The sequence below is a fragment of the Lithobates pipiens genome, unplaced genomic scaffold (assembly GCF_037356315.1).
Source record: "Lithobates pipiens isolate NorthernLeopardFrog02 unplaced genomic scaffold, aLitPip1_a1.2 Scaffold_3, whole genome shotgun sequence".
Classification (NCBI taxonomy): domain Eukaryota; kingdom Metazoa; phylum Chordata; class Amphibia; order Anura; family Ranidae; genus Lithobates; species Lithobates pipiens.
Genome location: NW_027507790.1, coordinates 71,485,621 through 71,507,093, shown reverse-complemented (window position 1 = coordinate 71,507,093; position 21,473 = coordinate 71,485,621). Strand labels below are relative to the sequence as shown.

The 21,473-nt window shown below is 38.4% G+C and overlaps 1 protein-coding gene across 1 annotated transcript in view; it reads left to right on the top strand.

The window, feature by feature from the left end:
- The window catches only part of TMEM132C (transmembrane protein 132C), a 774,065-nt gene extending 753,570 nt beyond the window's left edge, over positions 1–20,495 (top strand). The window contains exons 6-9 of the mRNA XM_077461819.1: positions 4,240–4,445; positions 5,255–5,528; positions 7,966–8,157; positions 18,226–20,495. Coding sequence (XP_077317945.1) covers positions 4,240–4,445; positions 5,255–5,528; positions 7,966–8,157; positions 18,226–19,404 — 1,851 coding nt within the window. The 3' untranslated portion in view covers positions 19,405–20,495. The remainder of the gene's footprint in view (positions 1–4,239; positions 4,446–5,254; positions 5,529–7,965; positions 8,158–18,225) is intronic.
- Positions 20,496–21,473: the final 978 nt, after the last annotated feature.

The window sequence follows — 21,473 nt, the reverse complement described above, 5'->3', positions numbered from 1 at the left end:
GGATACATGTCAATATATTGTTCTGCTTATCTGACAGCTGTCATGGGTGTCTGATGGATCTGGTGAGTAGAATGTTTGTCTAAACTGGTGGAAGATGGCATGTTCTATTTCTGTCACTGAATGCATTCATCACTGGGCACTTGATTGAAGAATTGTTAGTGGTGGCTGTTTTTGGACTTTATTGAAAATTCCTATTCACATTTGAACATTATTTGATCACACCTTTTTTTTATATATTTATTTGTATTTTTCTTCATATTTGTAATATTATTTATACATTTGAGAGCGATATAAAATTAATTATTGATTTTCCTTTTACTTTGTGTTGGTCTTTCACATAAAATCCCAATAAAATAAATTTACTTTTTTTGGTTGTAACATGACAAAATATTGAAAATTTCTTTACTTTTTCAAGGCACTGTACATTGTATTCTGTTTCGAGTGATTGGAAAGTGTGCAGCAAATTATGGATATGCTTATATATACACAAAAAAGTTTCCAAAAATCTTGAGAAATGACTAAAGGAAATACACTATATTACCAAAAGTATTGGGATGCCTGCCTTTACACGCACATTAACTTTAATGGCATCCCAGTCTTAGTCCGTCTTAGCCCCTGTACACACGGTCGGAGATTCTGCCAACCAAATCCGTAGGATTTTGTCCATCAGATTTAGTCTGACGGATTGTGTCCGAAACTGTTGCATACACACGGTCGGACTAAGTTGTCGAAAAATCCGATCTTTCAGAACGTGATGACGTAATTTCATTACGATGGGACTAGATTCAGGCTAGTAGCCAATAGCTTTGATGTAGGAATTTGATCTGAGCATGCGTGGCACTTGGTCCGATCAACATTCTCTACACATGATCGGTTTACGTCCGACCGGCCCAGTTGGTCGGGAAATATTTCCAACATGTTGGAAAATTGGGTCCGACGGAGATTCGGACGGAATCAGTCCGATGCATACCACACACAGTCGGATTATCTGACGACATGGTCCGATAAGACGCATTCCGACGGATTCTCCGACCGGGTGTACGCGGCATTAGTCTAGTTTAATGCAGTATTTACTGACAGTTTTTAAAGTTTTGTGGTAAACACTGCAAAATGGTATAGTGAATTGACAGTTGCAGGATTGCATGCAATATTTAGGGAAAATGTGTCCTGACATACCGCATGCAATTTGGTTTTGTGAATGGAACACAATGTGCTGTATTTAAAATATAATGGTTTTCATCATATTTCATAGCCGTAGACCAGGCATCACTAAATGGCAGACCGGGTCACTGTCCCATCTGGACCACCATGGTCCCACCATTTAGCAGCCAGTTCTTCCCCCAGCCTCTGCAGCTGTCTTTATTAAAGCAGAGCAGAAAGATGGAGGTAGAACAGTTGTGAATGGAGAGTGGGAGCTGCTGGAGTTAACTTTTTAAGTTAACCATCAGTTTAAATCATCAGTTTATTGATATTAAAATGTAATTCCGGCTGCAGCTCCTGCGCTCTGTTCAGAGATGTCCTGTCTCCAGCTCTCCGCTCCACTGTACACCTATGAGGGGGTAAAGCTGTAGGGGGCTGCGATATGAAGTGGTAGGGGGCTGTGGTGAGAAGTGTGGGGAAGAGCTGTAGGGGGTGTGACATGGGGGACAAAGCTGCAGGGGGTGCGAATTTGGGGACAGAGCCACAGAGGGGTGAAAAGTGGGAGACAAAGTTGCAGAGTGGTGCGAAGTGGAGGACAGAGCAGCAGAAGGGTGTGAAGTGGGGGACAAAGCTGCAGGGGCTGCAAAGTGGGGGACAAAGCTGCAGGGTGGTGACATTTTGGGGACAGAGAAGCAGGGGTGGTGAAGTGGGGGACAGAGCAGCAGGGGGGTGCAAAGTGGGGGGCAGAGCTGCAGGGCGCTGTGCTGTGAAGTGAGGGAAGAGCTGCAGGGGTCTTTGATGTGGGGCGGGCAGAGGACAATGCTGTCGGGATCAAAGCTGTGAAGGGGGAAGAGGACACCTTTTTGGGTGGGGCAGAACTGTAAAGGTGGAAGAGGACACTACTGTGGGGGAGGGGGGTGATGTGAAGGGGGGCAGATGACACTACTGTGGTGGGGGGTGATGTGAAGGGGCAGAGGACGCTACTTTTAATTCAATATCCCTGCTGTAGACAAAAAGATAGAGCCTTTATAACACAGCCTCATTTTTCTGAACAATTTAAGCACCACACCATACCGTTCCACACCCAATAATATCGGGGAAATATTAAAGTAGTATTAAGCCCAAAAACAATAATGTACTATAATTTAGCATACCAATCATTTGATGTGGTGGCGGCAGTAAGTTTCTCTTTTAGGTTTTTTTCCTCCTTTTTTTCACCAGGTGATCTGGCCAGTAGGCCGGCCATACGTTGAGAGCATTTCTTTCCTGCAACCACTTGATTCTCCCATCAACACAGACAGTGTTGATGTTTGAATCCCTCTGGCCGGCCAATTGTCTTCTCCGGGCAGGGAAGGGCGGGGGAACTTGGCACATTCAGCCTGCCCATTCAAGGGTTCAAATCTTGGCTGGTTGCTGCTGAACTGGCCGAGATTCCAACTGTGTATGGCCGGCCTAACACACCTCCTGTATTAGATAAATAGAAAGATCCCCTAACAAGGAGATCACAGTACGCCCCGGTACAGCGGGACTTTTAAGGCAGACCAAAATATGAGTAAAAAATATATTACAAATTTATTCACAAAAATTATACACAAAATAGTTTTACAGAACAGTATAAAAATCCATACATATATCAATGCATGAAATCATACATATAAATATATATAGTCTGCACAACATCAAAGGTTTCATATATGGTTTTATAATGTGAACTCCAAAACGCCTGACATGTTTCAGGAAAACATTCCCTTCTTCAGTCTTAAATGAACAAAACAACTGAGAATAAATCTCATAAATCTTTGTGAGATTTATTCTCAGTTGTTTTGCTCATTTACAAATAAATGACTACAGCTATTTGTTCTCCTTAGATATGCCTCTGAAGAAGGGAATGTTTTCCTGAAACATGTCAGGCGTTTTGGAGTTCACATTATTAAACCATATATGAAACCTTTGATGTTGTGCAAACTATATATTTCTATGTATGATTCCACGCATTGATATATGTATGGATTTTTATAATGTTTTGTAAAACGATTTTGTGTATCATTTATGTGAATAAATTTGTAATATATTTTTTACTCATATTTTGGTCTGCCTTAAAAGTCCCGCTTTACCGGGAGTACTGTGATCTCCTTGTTAGGGGATCTTTCTATTTACACGTTTTGGGATGTTGGCGGCAATGATATTGGAAAGTTTGATGCTTTCCTTTATCTGTTATATAAACACCTCCTGTATTAGAGTGCCTACATTCTCAATGAAGGGGCAACAGAGACATCTTTGGATAGCTGCATTGTCAGTCCAGGGGAGGGGAGTGTTAGATGTGCTAGCAGATATAGATAAACTAACAACCTGAGGCCAAGCTCCAGCTAATACTTTTTAAGCAGTTACATCAAACAGTTTTTTTACTATTTGGGATAAACGTTTTGCATTAATAAATAATAGTTGATCAATGCAAGCATTTAACTGCTTCATCTGCAGGACAACTTGTTCTGTTGGAAAAAAAACCCAGACCTACTGACAGGATCACCGGGTAAAAAATATCAGAAAGAAAGCTTAAAAAAGGAATCTAATGCAGCCATCACATCTAAGAATTGGTAAGCTGCAATATAATAAATGTTTGCTTTTGGGTTTATTACCACTTTAAAGTTGACATATCTGCAAACAAACCAATATCCAAAAATGAGAGTGCGTACCAAATGCAATTCCTTTCCTTCTGTGGTTGTCATTCTATGGCTCACTGTGGTCTTTTAATGAGATAATGGAAGAACAACAGGTAAAGTGTTTATATATGCACAGTTTTGCTACAAATGTGATACTGTATAAAGAACAATCATCTAGGAAAAGATCATTGCATAGAAACTTTCTGGGCCTGTGTTGAAAGGGCCTTCATATTATCTTTAAAGTGAATAGGTTTGCTTCATCTCACTTCAAACTATATCAAATAAGACACCATATAGTGCAATCTACACCATACCAAGTTTGATGTACATGTTCTATACATCTTTGATAAAATACAGTATAAACAGTAGATACATGGCTATAACTAAATAAAGCAACACTTATTACTGCCAACCTTCTGAATATTGCTTTGTTGTTCAGGTTTCAGAAAGATGTGACTATGTGTTTGTCAATGGGAAAGAAATGAAGGGCAAGGTTGGAGTGATGGTGAACTTCACATACCAATATCTGAGTGCACCTCTGCAGATTACCATCTGGGTTCCTCGACTGCCTCTTCAGATAGATATCTCTGACACTGAACTCAGCCAGATTAAAGGATGGAGAGTACCTATTATTTTCAACAGGAGGTGGGTCTGCCTCTGTTCTTGAGCATCTTATATCAATCAGACCACATGTACACAGTAAACATAAAGATTTCATGTCACACTTGGTTATATACCGTAATCATTACTGGGGACACACAGAATTGGTAGCGGTGACTATTTAAATGACTATATATTAAAAAAAAAGTTTTTTTTGCATAATGTTTAATGAAAATGAACAATAAAAAATATATTAAAAAAAAATATATTTTTCCTGATAATGATTCCCAATTTTCCCTCATTTATTTGAATACAAAACCACTACATCCATAAATCTGTAGTGAAAACAACTAGTGCTTATAAAATACAATAGTATACTAGTATTTACATTTTTTCTTTATAGATCTCTCTGCAATATTTTAACCTTTACGTGTTGGTAGACTTATCGTCTGTTTATACAGATATTTAAATGGAATGCAATAGCAGCTCAAAACAATATCAGAAGCAACTCAGAATTTACTCAAATTTACCTCAAATGCAATCTGCATGCACCTGAATGCATAGTGCATTTGCCTGTCTACACCCTTAAACCCTTAAATACTGTATGCAGGACACACTAATAAATAATTTATTAGCATCCAATAGAGGATCAAAGCAATATATACCATGCAGAATACATGATCTAAAGAATGAGTGTACAGTATTTATGTCATTATTTAGATGTATTTGAAGACAGATATTGTACATGTGCCAAATCTAAATGGGAATCTTCCTATATACATGAGCATATATTTTTCTGTTTGTTGGTCAATACAGCAATGCATAATTGTAATCATTAAAATGTAATTCTGCAGGCCTACAAGAGACAGCGATGATGACGATGAAGATGAGCGCAGGGGAAGAGGTTGTTCACTTCAGTACCAACATGCAATGGTTCGGGTACTTACTCAGTTTGTAGCTGAAGACCCTGGCCCTCTTGGGCAGCTTGTTTATCTGTTGAGTTCTGATTGGCAGTTTGATGTGACAGATCTGGTGACAGATTTCATAAAACTAGAGGAGCCTCATATTGCAAAACTACAAGATGGAAGATTGCTTATTGGGCGAGAGGTTGGAATGACAACAATACAGGTATGTGAGGTGATTTTATTAAGAAGCACACCATAAATTTAGAATAATGGAGCTTCTTGTACAGCATTTAAGCAATAAAGGAATTATTGGACTACAAAAAATAAAAATAAAAAGTGAATGCACATGTGCGCATAAGGCAAAGTTAATTAGAGAAAAGCTCGGACAGACATTAGTAATCAATCTAACTAGAAGAAAATCCTTTCGGTAGCTTGTATCACTGTATACATCTCCAGCAGTTTAAGCCACGGAAACAGGTTATAAGGCCTGTCTAATCTGCCAAGATACAGCCAACTTTATTAAATTTAGGAACACTGCTTTTAAAGAGGAAAACAACACTAGCTTAAGATAACTAATGTATCACTATTTAATATCATAAATAACAATTCATTGCCATCTAAAAAAGTGGAGGAAAGCTAGTCAGCAAGTAAATAAAATATCCAGATGCAACACCTATGTTATAGATACTGCTCCTACAGTGGGGCAAAAAAGTATTTAGTCAGCCACCAATTGTGCAAGTTCACCCACTTAAAAAGATGAGAGAGGTCTGTAATTGTCATCATAGGTATACCTCAACTATGAGAGACAAAATGTGGAAACAAATCCAGATAATCACATTGTTTGATTTTTGAAAGAATTTATTTGCAAATTATGGTGGAAAATAAGTATTTGGTCAATATCAAAAGTTCATCTCAATACTTTGTTATATATCCTTTGTTGGCAATGGCAGAGGTCAAACGTTTTCTGTAAGTCTTCACAAGGTTGTCACACACTGTTGCTGGTATGTTGGCCTCCATGTCCTCCATGCAGATATCCTCTAGAGCAGTGATGTTTTGGGGCTGTCGCTGGGCAACATGGACTTTCAACTCCCTCCAAAGGTTTTCTATGTGGTTGAAATCTGGACACTGGCTAGGCCACTCCAGGACCTTGAAATGCTTTTTACGAAGCCATTTCTTCATTGCCTGGATGGTGTGTTTGTGATCATTGTCATGCTGAAAGACACAGCCACATTTCAATGCCTTTGCTGATGGGAGGAGGTTTACAGTCAAAATCTCACAATACATGGCCCCATTCATTCTTTCATGTACATGGATCAGTCATCCTGTTCCCTTTGCAGAGAAACTGTTCCAAAGCATGATGTTGCCACCCCCATGCTTCACAGTAGGTATGGTGTTCTTTGGTTGCAACTCAGCATTCTCTCTCCTCCAAACATGAGTTGTGTTTCTACCAAACAGTTCTACTTTGGTTTCATCTGACCATATGACATTCTCCCAATCCTCTTCTGGATCATCCAAATGCTCTCTAGCAAACCTCAGATGGGCCTAGACATGTACTGGCTTAAGCAGGGGGACACGTCTGGCACTGCAGGATCTGAGTCCCTGGTGGTGTAGTGTGTTACTGATGGTAGCCTTTGTTACATTGGTCCCAGCTCTCTGCAGGTCATTAACAAGGTCCCCCTGTGTGGTTCTGGGATTTTTGCTCACTGTTCTTGTGATAATTTTGGCCCCACAGGATGGGATCTTGCATGGAGCCCCAGATCGAGGGAGATTATCAGTGGTCTTGTATGTCTTCTATTTTCTAATTATTGCTCCCACTGTTGATTTCTTCACACCAAGCTGCTTGCTTATTGCAGATTCAGTCTTCCCAGCTTGGTGCAGGTCTACAATTTTGTTTCTGTTGTCCTTCAGCAGCTCTTTGGTCTTCACCATAGTGGAGTTTGGAGTGTGACTGTTTGAGGTTGTGGACCGGTGTCTTTTATACTGATAACAAGTTCAAACAGGTGCCATTAATACAGGTAATGAGTGGAGGACAGAGGAGCCTCTTAAAGAAAAAGTTACAGGTCTGTGAGAGCCAGCACTCTTGCTTGTTTGTAGGTGACCAAATACTTATTTTACACCATAATTTGCAAATACATTCTTTCAAACATCATACAATGTGATTGTCTGGATTTGTTTCCACATTTTGTCTCTCATAGTTGAGGTATTCCTATGATGACAAATACAGGCCTCTCTCATCTTTTTAAGTGGGAGAACTTTCACAATTGGTGGCTGACTAAATACTTTTTAGCCCCACTGTATATCCTATAGAGGTCATTAGGTGAGAAAACAACCTAAAGTAAAATAACTGCCACTTCAGGAAATTAGACAAACAGCACCAAGTAATGTATCATTATTTTTTTTCATCTAAGGCTAGAATTTTAAGATTCTGTTGATTAGAAATTCATATCACTTGAAAATGTCTGCAGTAAATATTTTCTGAACTTTCTTGAAAATAGAGAAAATGGAGCTATATGTAAATTATTTGCTATTTTTTCATTACTGTATAATAACACAGTGCCAAAGAAAATACTGATTTCTGTTTATTTTAGCTCAGTGGGAAGGAATCTATAAATAATGGATAATGCTGCTTGTTATTAAATCAGTCTCTTTGTGCATTGTAGGTGATGTCCCCTCTCTCCGATTCCATCCTAGCAGAAAAGACAGTGACAGTGCTGGATGACAAAGTGACAATAACAGACATCGGAGTGCAACTTGTCTCCGGACTGTCACTCTACCTTCAGCCCAGCACAGCAAATAACAAGGCTGTTGTAGCCACCTCCGTGGCCCAGGAACTGCTGCACACTCCTAGACAGGTAGCGTCACGATTCTGGAATGTCATGGCCACTGATAAGGCAAAGAAGGTTAAAGGAAATTCGATCTTATTGTTAAGATTGTGGTAAAGCCTTCACATTGATATTACCAATATAAAGTGTTCGTCCAAACAAAACTTAAGTAAAAGCTGAACTCCAGGCAAATGTAAAAGACACAAAGCAATGCAGCTCTGTATTCATTATTAAAGTAGTAAATCATTTTGAAACTAGTTTAACTACCTGAATTTGACTTGGTATCAGCCTGTTGCAATCCCCTCTACAGCAGTACTAAAACGTGGGAAAGGAAAGGGGAGTTGCAGGCAGCCAGTCAGGTGTGCTGCATGCATGTATTCAGAAGGAAAGCTGACAGGAGAAAGTGTAGAATGAGGGGAGGCATCAAATGTTCAGTAGAAAGGCTGACACTGTATTTCTTAACTTCTTAACTGCCCGTCATTGGTTGGCACAGGATGACACATGTGCAAGAGACCAGTATGGCATTGTAAAGTGAGCATGCAATAAATGTCTGCCTGCTCACTGGTTGATTTGCTAAAACTGGAAAGTGCAAAATCTGGTGCAGCTGAGCATGGTAGCCAATTAGCTTTTAACGTCAGCTTGTTCAATTTAGCTTTGACAAAAAAAATCTGGAAGTTGATTGGTTTCTATGCAGAGCTGCACTCAATTTTTTTTTCTTGCCAGTTTTATTAAATCAATCCCACTGTTTCTTTCAGCAGAACTTTAGTTCCACTTTGAATACTGTCACCCACACCATCAGCCTTTGCTGTCTTTAAAATATGCTGCTGCTGAAGAATCTGTCAGATGCTAGGTCCTCCTCTGCAATTCTCTGCACTTTTCAGTGCTATCTGCTAACTACTAAGCCACTACAGGACAGAGCATCAGCGTGGGCATGGCATGGAAATAAGCTTTAAAGATAGTGAAGATAAGAGGCATAGGTGGCAGGACAGATAAGCTTTAAAAGCCTTCTGTCTCATGCAGAATTTTTCCTTTCATTTAGGCAGCAACAGAGTAACTTTAAGGCATTTTTTTGTATTGCTCATTGCAATCAAACAGCTTAACTCCTTCATGCTGGCGGTATGCATATATGCGGCCTCTGGAGGGATGGGCCTTAATGCCATGCGGCCGTACATATGCCTACCAGAATATAAACAGAGCTATGCTGAGAGTGCACACCCTGCTCAGTCCCGCCACAGTTACCGGCAGCTAATGGAAAGCTTCCAATCTCTACTTTAGATTGGGAGCTTTCTGATCATGTGACCGTTGTGACAGCCAATCACAGCAGTCACATGATCATAAACCCTGCCTCCCAGCACCAGAAACCTCTTAAAGGGCCAGGAGGGGCAAGCGCTAAGGGGTTAATTAATTTGTTTTGCAAAAAGTGACACTAACTGTTTGGTTTCATGAAGAAGAAAACTTTTACCTTTAGCATACTTTTCTTACATTACTGCCCATAAGCATTTCTAAGCACCATCTCTTAGAAGAATGTAACTGATAACTTTAATGTCTTTTTTTTTTTGTTCAAATGTCACAAGCACAGATGATTCAATATATAAATTAACTGTAAGTATACATGTTTACAATTTCCATAACAAAAATGTCTTGGGAATCACATGAAGTGTCTCGTATTCCCAATAGAAAAGCCTTAAACTAAAAGAAAAAAGTTGCCATGATTTAGTGTAGTGTCCTTCAGAAAGCTGTTTCTGCAAATCCTATGAACCACATCAATAAATCCAGTCCTATTTCTGACAAGGTTCTCCAATTACTATCAACAGATCAAGATGGATTGGAAGCTGCTTATCTGAAGGGGAATGAAAGAGATGCCTGCCCTCATCCCGATCACTTAGTGGCAGGACTGACAGATAGTTGTGTTTGTTAATTACTAAACAGCTACATCTCATTTTACCTGATTGGAAATAGCATTGCCGGCCTTCATTTCTGGCAGTTACCTTTATTAAGCACCTGCTTACTGCTTGTCAAGTCAATACAAAATGTTACATTGAAGCGGAGGTTTTTCCTAACACAGTGATCAGACATTGACTTTTTCTCCACAACCACAAAACGAATTCAAGAATGAGCTTGCTACTTCCTTCTGAAATGTAAAATCTAAAGTTGAATTCTGTCTTTTTTCATTGATGCCTGAATATAGCAGAACCTGTGATTTGCATATTTTTGTATTCATCTATCTGCATTCTGACCTGTGTGATCTGCGGAGTATCACACAGGGTGGAAATCTAGGCAATCATAACTCATGAAATGTAATTAGGGGAATAAAAAATATCATCAGATTTGGAGATTAGCTTGCTCTTTACTACCATCATTTACTTAATAGCATCCTCAGAACAGCATATTTTACTGCTTTCGGTCATTTAAAAGTCAACTAAAACACAGAGGGGTTGATTTACTAATGGCGATTAGGTTGTTTACTTTGCAAAGTATTTTTTTACTTTACAATGGAATTTTCCCTTAGCTTAGTGAATGGGGTAACGCTTCAATGACTTCCATCATCCCTATCTCACATACATACTTGGGACAATTTATACAAGAGCCGAATAACTTACTAACATGTCTTTGGAGTGTGTGAGGAGACTTAAGAACTGGGAGGAAGCCAATAAAAACACAGGGGATGTGCAAACACGATGCAAACAGTGTCCTGGCCAGGATTTAAAGTGCAAACGCCATCCGGATTTAAACTCAGACAGTAGTGGTAACCAATAAGACACTGTGCAACCTTGTTTAAAATCTCCACAGTGCAATGAAAATCCAGTACACAGATTGTCAACCTATTGACAGGTCTTCTGTTGATATGAATGTAATTTGGGCCAGGTATGGACTGGTGGGGAAGCCTGATTTCAGTTCATTATATCATAAAAATTCTGGCTGAAGGGCTTCATAAGGATAAATGCATTACTCAGACAAAATTATCAAGGAAATTTGTCAGTTGCAGAGCATAGATCATTAACCTTAAGATCACAAACCTTAAAATATAGGCTACAAGGGACATCCAAGCAGAAATTCATCTAAAAAGGGAAGTTATGATTATCCTCCCCCTCCTCTTCCATTTTTGTCAGCGGGTACCTATATTGCCTAGGCAATCCCACTTCCTTCCCTGCCCACAACCTCCTGGGGCATGTCACAGGTCCCAGGTCCCAGGAGGATTCTGGAGTTGCAAGGCTGAACCTGCACTTTAAAGAGCCACTTTACTGTAGACTGGTAACTGTATGTGGTTAACACCCATGTTTATAGTATATGAATATGAATGCTTTATTTTTTTTATTTTTAAGCCTTTATATTTTTCTTATTCTTTACATGAAGGTCACGCTTATGGTGACTAAATATTGCCATCCTAAATTCAATACCTTTGAGGTAAAACTTGTAGTTAATGGTAGTCCTGTTTTTGGAACAAATATTTTAAAAAGCAGTATTCTGCCCCATTTAGTATACATTGCTGAATGAAACAAAACATTTCTAATTTTCTGTGAAAATAAGGTTGAAAAACCTCTTTAGTCGCGCACCCTAGACCAATAAAAATAATAATACATACAAATTAAATATAACTACAAATTTAATACAAATTAAATACAAAGAGCAGCCTGTAGTGAGACCAAAGGCCTAAATGTGAAAAAGAAATAGAAATTAATTGGATTGAATTTACATACCATGCTCATAAACTACATAACATTGTGTGAGTAATATAAAAAAGTCCATAAACCACCACCAAAAATCTTACACCAAGTGAGAGTGAAGTAATTTCTGTATTCTGTGAAGAATAAGGTATTGTTTTCCACCGATTCATTAGCAAACATCCTACTCACCAACCGATATGACACCCATCAAGCAAGTTTTTTGGAAATTCAGAGTGCAACCATTTCTTTATTTTATTCACAATGCCCCCCTTGGCAGATGAACATATAAATCAAGCTCAAAGATTAAATAATACATCCTAATGTTCAATATAGTCCACAAGATTTCGTATGCTCTCATCAGATAAAATAACCCTTCATACATAAGTCAGAATAAAGCCTGATGAGAACAACTATCTACATGTGTCTTTTACTTCATCAACCTCCACTTCTCCTCAGGTTATTTCTGCATCAAAAAAGGCAAGATAAACCAAAAGCAAAACAAAAACAACAAAAAAATATAGTACAGTATGTACCAAAAAAATTACAAAGCAGCACTTAATTATTATCCTCACATTTAATAATTCTGTGTGCACTTTTTAAATCACCCAGTGCTATCAATACAGAAACTATTCCCTTAGGCCGCGTACACACGCGGGGACTGTTCGCCCAACTTTGTCCGTCAAACAGTTTCGGCTAACAGTCCGCTCAAACTTAGCATGGACGGACATGGCCACACACGACGGACGAACAGTTTGCTGAAACCGTGCGCGATGACGTGAACGGCACGTACGACGGGACGAAAAATACGACGTCCTATACACTGCATTATAACTTTCGGCGTGAAAATCCTTTCTGAGCATGCGCGCAACTTTGTTTGATGAACAAGCCTACACACGAGCGGACTGTTCGCTGAAACAAGGTTTCAGCGGACAGTTTTTCGGAAATTCCGAAAAACCTTGTCCGTCAAACTGTCCGCTGAAACTGTCCGCTGAAAGCCCACACACGAGCGGACTGTCCGCCCAAACACTGTTCAGCGGACAAAGTTGGGCGAACAGTCCGCCCGTGTGTACGCGGCCTTACACAATCTACCTTACCAAACATAAAGTTTCCTCTGGCATATATCATAGATTCACAAGTGTTTTCTTTCCACTAGGCGCTCATACTGATAAAATCCTGTTGTAGTACCAAAATTCAATAATGGTATAATACAATTTATAAACATCAATATTATTCCCCCACAAAATGTGCTCGCATTTCTATGTGCAATAAGGTGCCAAACCATCCACTTTCCATGTGAAGAAATGTGTATTCATGCATCCGCTCCCTTATAGTGCACCTTGCCAAACCATGTGTTCACTGTATAAAGGGCCATAGCTGCGCTTTCAAATCCAAAATAATCCACCATTTTTCTCCACAGATGCTCTCAGACAATATAAGTGGTAATACCATGTAAAAAGAATGTACCAGAGTCATAGGGTAGTATTTAAGCAGATAAAAGCATTTATTCCACATCATTGAACAAAGCGCATCAGGAGTGACATCAGAAGCATCATCAGAAGCACTACCGGAACCGAACGTAACCCTTTCAGCCATCTTGCATGTGGGCTGTGTATAGTCTCCTGTATATGTAAGCATATTGATGTGGACTAAAGTCTTTCAACTGATTAAATGCTACACTTTGGTCCTTATTAAATTATTTTGACATGGTATTAGCACTTATATTGTCTGGGGGCATCTATGGAGAAACATGGTGGGTTATTTTGGATTTGAAAGTGCAGATATAGCCCTTTATACAGTGGCCACATGATCTGTAAGGTGCACTATCTATTGGGGAGTGGATGCAAGAATACACGTTTCTTCACATGGAAAGTGAATAGTTTGGGACCTTATTGCACATATAAATGTGAGCTAATTTTGTTTAATATCATGATTTTTACATGATATTATACTATTAATGAATTTTGTACTATGGGATTTTATCAGTAGGAGCACCTGATGGGAAGAAAATGCTTGGGAATAAATAATACATGCCCAAGGGACTTTTTTTTTTGTTTGTTAAGGTAGATTATACAAGATCTGCACCAGTAGCATTGGGTGATTTAAAAAGCAAATCAAATTATTAAATGTGAGCACAATAATTAAGTGTTGGTTTGTGATTTATATTATATTTTTTGCTGTTTTTATTTTTGCCTTTGGTTTATCTTGCCTTTTTGAATGCAACAATAATCTGAGGAGAAGTGGAAGTTGATAAAGTAAAGACAAGACACATGCAGATGGTTGTTCTCATCAAGCTTTCTTCTGACAATAAAAACTGGAAGCTTACTGGTTTCTATGCAGAAGTGAGCCCGATTTTGCACTCACCAGCAAGAGTCCTGTAATTACAAATTTGTGCATACTTGCCAAGAATCTATGGGGTTGATGTACTAAAGGAAAATCCACTGTGCACTATAAGTGCACTTGGAATTGCAGTCACTGTAGATCTGAGGGAGAGATTTTAAATGAGGAGAAGCTCTGCTGATTTCTATGATCCAATCACCTGCAAGCAAAAATGCATGTTTTTTATTTTCCTTGCATGGTCCACTCAGATCTACAGCAACTACACTTCCAAGTGCACTTGTACTACACGCGTAGTATACTTGTAGCACAGCAAATTTTGCCTTTAGTAAATAAACCCCTATGTGTGAAGGGTCATTTTGTCTGGTAAGAGCATATAAAACTTTGCGGACTATATTGAACATTAGGACATAATATTTAAGAACTGGTCTTGATTTATAAATTTAAGGCATTTTCAAGGAATAAACTTGATTGAAGCAAAATGTAAAGCTTTCCAGAGGAACAAAAATAGTTTAACAGAATCATGTTGAACTAGTAAGGTTTCATTACCAATTAAATTTTTTGGAGCAAACAAACTCAATGATTTCAGTAAAGCTGGAATTAAAAAAAGTGAACCACAAAAACAGATTAGCTTAAAGAAAAATCTGCGACTTTGCAATTTGCTGTGGAGGTACTCGGGTCATAGAGCTCTGAAACTTGGTGAAACTTGGTGAATTGTCACAACACTTTATCAACTTTATTTGGTGGGGAATTTACTAATAATGTTTGTAACTATTTTTTTATTTTCCATCAGCTTTGTTCGAAAATCAAAGTTACATAGGCACATGGATTCAAATAGTCACATGTGCTTCAAGTTCAACCAAAAACATTATTTTATTTTACTATGCTAGAATTTTTTTCCAAAAATCCACATTGATGGCTTTGACTTCTTCATTCACTAGTGCTTTATAGAGTCCTCTGGTAAATGAAAGAAAACAATGTGATAATAAATAGTGACAGCTATTGTAGTGAAACACTGAAAATCAATGTATTAAACATGATGATAAATGATAATTAGAAGTGCTCTTACTGTAGTTAAAGCCTGTGAGCAGAATTGTAACTGCATTCAACAGATTGGGGTATGTGATTATTATCAAACATTGTGACTTTGCTGTGAATGTGATTTTCATAAAATATTCACAGCAGGTGAATCTTCCTGGTATACTTTTTTAAATGACAACTATTGATTTCCCTGTCCTACAGTGATTATTTTTGGTGAATGTCACATTCACAGCTTTACAAAATGTCTCTTTGTGACCCTGGAAACTGTGTATGCCCAAGATAGGGTATCATATTGCTTAAGTGAATCTCCATGTAAAAACCTGAAAATCAGTTCCCTCAACTCCACTAAAATAAGAATATGTATCATGTTATTACATTTTTTGATACTTATGACTCCAACTATTAACCTCACATTACTATTTGTTTTTATTCTTTGTGTGCATCACACATAGTAGACAAGCTACCTAGTTATTTCATTGCTTATTCTGACAACATATTTGAAGTGTATGTATAACCAAAATTATTTTTCTATTTTTGGCTAGGGAGTAGGAAAGAATTAAAACCTCTGTTGGGCTGTTTTTTTAAAGAAATTAGCATTTACTTCCTGTGCAGAAGACACGACAATAAATAAGAAAAAATCCCACCAAACTGAAGGGAAAGCGCATCCTTGTCACCATAAAATGTGTTGCCATTGACTTACGCTCACTGGTCTGGTGACAGCTCTAAAATGTTTATTTTTTCCTCACATTCCATCATGGTAAAAGTAGTCACCTAGACAAATAAAGGGGTGGATCACCCCTGCAGAGACACAGACAGTAACACAAACTTGACAGAAGATTTAACCCATTTCCAACTGATCCAAAGCTAAAAACTGAAAGTAAATATACCCCCTACAGACACTTTTAACCCAATTGAAATCTCATTAAAATATATGGTAAGTGCTTAAAGTTCTACTGTTGGTTTGTTTGCGGACTCATCTCCAGCTCTCCTAAATTAGCCTGTCCCCCAAAAGTCAAGTAGGTGAGGACTGACCCCCTGATGAGTGAGAGCTACAGCTCTCCAAGCAGCACAGAGAATAAGCATAATGCCGATTGTTTAGCTCTGTCTCAACGGGTAGTGTGTTTTGGACCACTGTAGACAGACGTCTACTCTCAAACTGAGTGTGCTGGGCCTAATTTGCAGACAAATTGTAGAGGACAGGCTGATTTAGGGAAGTTAAAGCTGCTTTAGTAAACAAACCAATGGACTTTAAGACTTTAAGTACCTACTATTTTACTAAATCCTAAATGTATTTATATCATTTTTAATCAGGCTTTACATACCCAAATGAACAGTTATTAATTTATACCAGAATGTATTATCTAAAAGATAATGTGTGCATTTTGTATGGATTTTTCAATATTTTTCAGTATTCACTATTGACTCGTTTTGCGAGCTTGAATTGGCTGATGAATTGCACAGTCAATTTTACCAAAAATCATTAGATCACTTTTACATGGCAGCAGAAAATTTAAATTCATCAAAATACAATTTGCATTGGAGATTCCTATAAGCAGGAGAATTCATAAGGTACAGCTGTCGATAGAACATGATTTATATGTGCTGTATTTTAAGGTTGCAAGGTAAAAAAAAAAAAAAAAAGAGCAGCTTAAAGGATGCTAGTGAATGCTACTTTTTTATATCTATATCAAATGAAGTATCACTCAAGTGAAGAGTCTCAGCCCCTATACTGATTCAGCCTTCACCTGTTCACATAATTGTTCCCTAATTAATATAATGGTTTACCCTTATACAAAACATGAAAAGTAGAACTAACTCACAACACCCTCTGACATCTCTGGTCCCTGAGGCACTTACCTCTTTGGAAGATTATCTTCTGCCACCCGTGGCTTCTGGTGTAGCTGTCTGGGTATTTGAAAAATGCAGTAAACAGCCCAAAGGCTATGTAGTAACATAATTCTCCCAACAGTGAGTGAACATAGGTTGGCACTGCCACATGACCATGGAGAATCTCTCTGAGCTTCCATCGTTCCAAGATGTCATCCCAAAAAAAAAAAATGGGTGCTGTTTCAAATGCCCGGACTGCTGAAATCAGCTAGTGTGGCCAGTGAAACATAATAATCCAAGAATGTAAGTGAAGTGGGGACCAAGGATGTGGGGTAGGTGTTATGAGTTAGTTCACCTTTTTATGTGTGAAAATGTGAGGATAGATGCTTATCTATGACACACAGGGGTTTATTTAATAAAGTTGGAGAGTGCAAATCCAGGCTCATGTCTGCACAGAAATTGATCAGCTTCTAACCTTGTTAAATTAAACCGGAAAATAAACCCATCCATAAAACAGTTTCAGTTACAGCACGTGCTGGAAATGTAACACTCCCATTGGTTGTAATATCAACCAAACTGTCAAACAATCCAATGGCTGTTGGTATGACTGATCACATGTGCAGCGTCATGGCAGTTGCAGATTAAACAGAGGCAAATATGGCAGTTGCCTTGGCTGAAAGTGATAGGGGGGTTTACTTACTATTTAAGTTTTGACAATAAAACCTGCAAGCTGATTGGTTTCTATGCAGAAGTGAGCCTGATTTTGCACTCTCCAGCTTTAGTAAATAAGCCCCACAGAGTCCTGTAATTACAAATTTGTACACTTGCCAAGAGTCCATAGACTTTTTTTTTATCTATGCCCTCTATTCCAATGTACCATTACTTTCCCCAGACGTAGAGGTGTGGAAGACCCTGGCACACCTTGGTGTTGACATATTTTAAATCCATGCAAAGGCAATATAAGACTTTCTTTTACAGGATTATGAACATTTATAGTTGTACTGCTCTACCTGTGGGTGTTAGTATTTTTGGTAGGGTTAAATTTAAAGTTACCTTAGATCAACTAAAGGAAAACACATGGGTAAAGCTCACGTCTAGAGCTGACTGATTGCAGGAATACCTACACATATTTAGTAATTTCATAAATGTGAGACACAGTTAAATGTTATCAATTGTTTTTTGTGTTTCTTTTTCATATATTTGCTTAGGATATGTATTCTTTCTCTTTTAGGAAGCAGTGGTCAGCGTTTGGATACAGTTTAGTGATGGAGTTGTAACACCTCTTGATATCTACGATTCCAAAGACTTTTCCATATTTGCAACATCCCTTGATGAATCCATTGTTTCCACTCAACAAAGTAGTTTAATTAAATTGCCCATAGTGATAGCAGAAGGGGAAGGACAAGGGGCTCTGGTAAAGGTTGACTTCATGATTTCTGAATCTTGCCAAAAATCTAAGAGAAAAAGTGTTCTTGCGGTAGGAAATGGATATATCAAGGTCAAGTTTGGGCAAAATGATGCAATTTCTCCTGGTGGGACTGAGTACGATGAGGAAGATATTGAAAATCACACCAGTGACCGCAGACAAAAAACTACAGACCAAGACCGTTATGGTAGCGATGGGAGGTATGATGGCTCTGTTCTAGAACGTGATAAAAGTGCCATACGAAAAGGAAGTACTACTGCTAGATCAGTGTTAAACAATAGGATGTATGGGAACAGATTTTCTGAAGATAGTCCTCTGCAAAACATCCCAATAGATTTTACCAATTTTCCTGCCCAAGTAGACTTACCGAAAAGCAATGGAGAGGCAGAAGACAATGACCTCATGCAAGCACACAGAGGCTTGAGTGATCTAGAGATTGGAATGTATGCATTACTTGGGGTTTTCTGCCTTGCCATCCTAGTGTTCCTAATTAACTGTGCCACATTTGCCCTGAAATATCGTCACAAGCAAATGCCAGTGGAAGGACAAGCAAACCTGACTCATTCTCATGACTGGGTATGGCTCGGTAATGAAACGGAGTTACTAGAAAGCACACCAGATATATCCCCACAGCAAGATGAGCACACCACCATCATAGACCGAGGGATTACCTTAGAAGAGAGTCATCATCTTTTCAATGGTAATACACAAAAGAATGTGCAGAGCCACTCACATCGATCAGGAGAAGAAACAGAAAAAACTGTGAAAAACAAGAAAAATGATCCCTTACATTCCCCAACTTCAAAGAGAAAGCGAGTAAAATTTACTACCTTCACCACAATCCCTGCTGATGACAGTTGTCCCACAGTCAAGTCATTATTGACAGCTAACGAAGATGATATTAAATGGGTGTGCCAAGATATGGACTTGGGAGAATCCAAGGACCTCAGAAACTATATGCAGAAGTTTAAAGATAAAATATAAATAGCCAGTTGACATGATGTTCTGCAAATATCAATGCCTTCAAGTTTTTTTATGATTTATTGTGATTATGAAGGACCACTGGGTTCTCCAACCCCATGTGTTCTCTAACACATAGATGCCAAAATGTGCATAGTTTTCTAAGACAGAGCAAATATTAAGTTAATGAAAATCAGATGGATGTATAGACTGGAAGGGAATGAGTCAGCAAATGAATGTTCTTATAAAATTCACAAGATTATAAAGTAAAAAAAAAAAAATCATGCATACAGTGGAGGTACCAAAAACCGTTTATAAAAAAAATTAACAAAAACTGTGAAAAAAACAATTTTATATTTCTAAGAAATGTAACTAAAGGACAATATGTAAAACAATATTTTCACAAACCCAGAAAGCATTCCTTGCCCCATTTCTGTAAATATGTATAATAAATGGGGGAGGGAGACTATGTCAGTAAAAGTTTTTTTGTGTTATTCAAATTCTTGCAAGGGCCTGCATAGAAGGTTATTTATGATGGTCCATATATACTGCTCGTATCTATCCATGTCTTCCCCCATAAAGCATTAATCCCAGTGGAGTCAGTTAATACAGAATTTTCTTGCATAAAGCAAAAAGCATAATACAGTGTGACCTTGTAATTGATAGCAACCAATACAAATGCATTAATTGAATGGACATTTATGTGTAAAATCTGATTGGCTGCTCTGGTTTTCTTTTTTAATTGAACAAAGCAGCATTTGAACAATTTTCAGGCTAATACCATATTTGACTGTATGATCATCTGACCTACCAGCAATGCACAATGACCTGATGGTACTAGAATATTATTCGTTTTTTTTTTTTTTTAGTGGATGCTGTTAATGTGAATATACTGAGTTAATTCATACATGTAATAGGTGAGGTAGTGATGCCATGTAAACCTATAGTAACCAATGAAATTCCAGCTCAGTTTAGGGTAATAAGAACAATGGCAGATTATTGCAATGGGTTTCTGTACATTACACATGTTTTAATAAACAATGGCCTACAGAATGTCCACAGAAATGAATGATGCCTACCAGAGAAGGCATCTCAATAAATGCTTATGCACTAAATGGTAGAGTATTTAAACTCAAGAAAGACATGACAGCTAATCTGAGTCAAAGGTTTTGGCCTACTGGTGCTACAATGTCAATGCATCTTTAAGCCATGTATTTGAGAATGTTTTCAGGGATAAATTAAACATTTCTGAAGAGCTAAAGCTGATCAGGCACTTTAACTATAAAGTACAATGACCCACAAATATATATTACTTATTCTGTGATTTAAAATGGAGATGTTTTTTTGCCTTTCATATCTTGGCAGAATAACAATGTTACATTACCACAGCACAAGCTGCAAACTCAGGATAAGACATACTAGTTTGCAGTCTCCCCGTTCAATCATTCTGTTGTACACAGAAGTCTTCAGAACCTGGTGGAAGCCAAGATACAGTAGAGATACAAAAAAACACAGTCACTTCCAGCGCTAATAGGTCTTCCAAGGTGTGGAGTAACAGATGTCAGATAAAATGGTGGTGTGAAAGATATATATGGTATCCAAAACTGGGTGGATGCTTCCTTCCTCAGATTGGGTAATTCAAAAGGAACTACAAGAAAAACAGAAATGGAAGGCGTGCACACCTAGTGCCTTAGCAAAGATAATTTAACCTCCCTGGTGGTATTCCCGAGTCTGGCTCGGGGTGGAATTTCAGTACCACGAGCGGAACCCCAAGCCAGACTCGGAATTGCATTGCAGGATACAGGGAGAGTTACTTACATTGTCCCCTGGATCCTGTAATATCCTCCCCGCTGTGTGTGCGAGCTCCTCCGCTTGATTCACACAGTGCCTGAGTGCCGCTGAGCTCCGTTCCCTGTGATGTTACGACGCACGGGAGCAGAGATCGGCGCCAAATTCAAGTAAAAACACATACAGTATACTGTAATCTTACAGATTACAGTACTGTATAAAAATTACACACCCCATTTGTCCCTAGTGGTCTGTGCAGTGCCCTGCATGCACTTTTATATTATAAATACTGTTTTTTTCTGCCT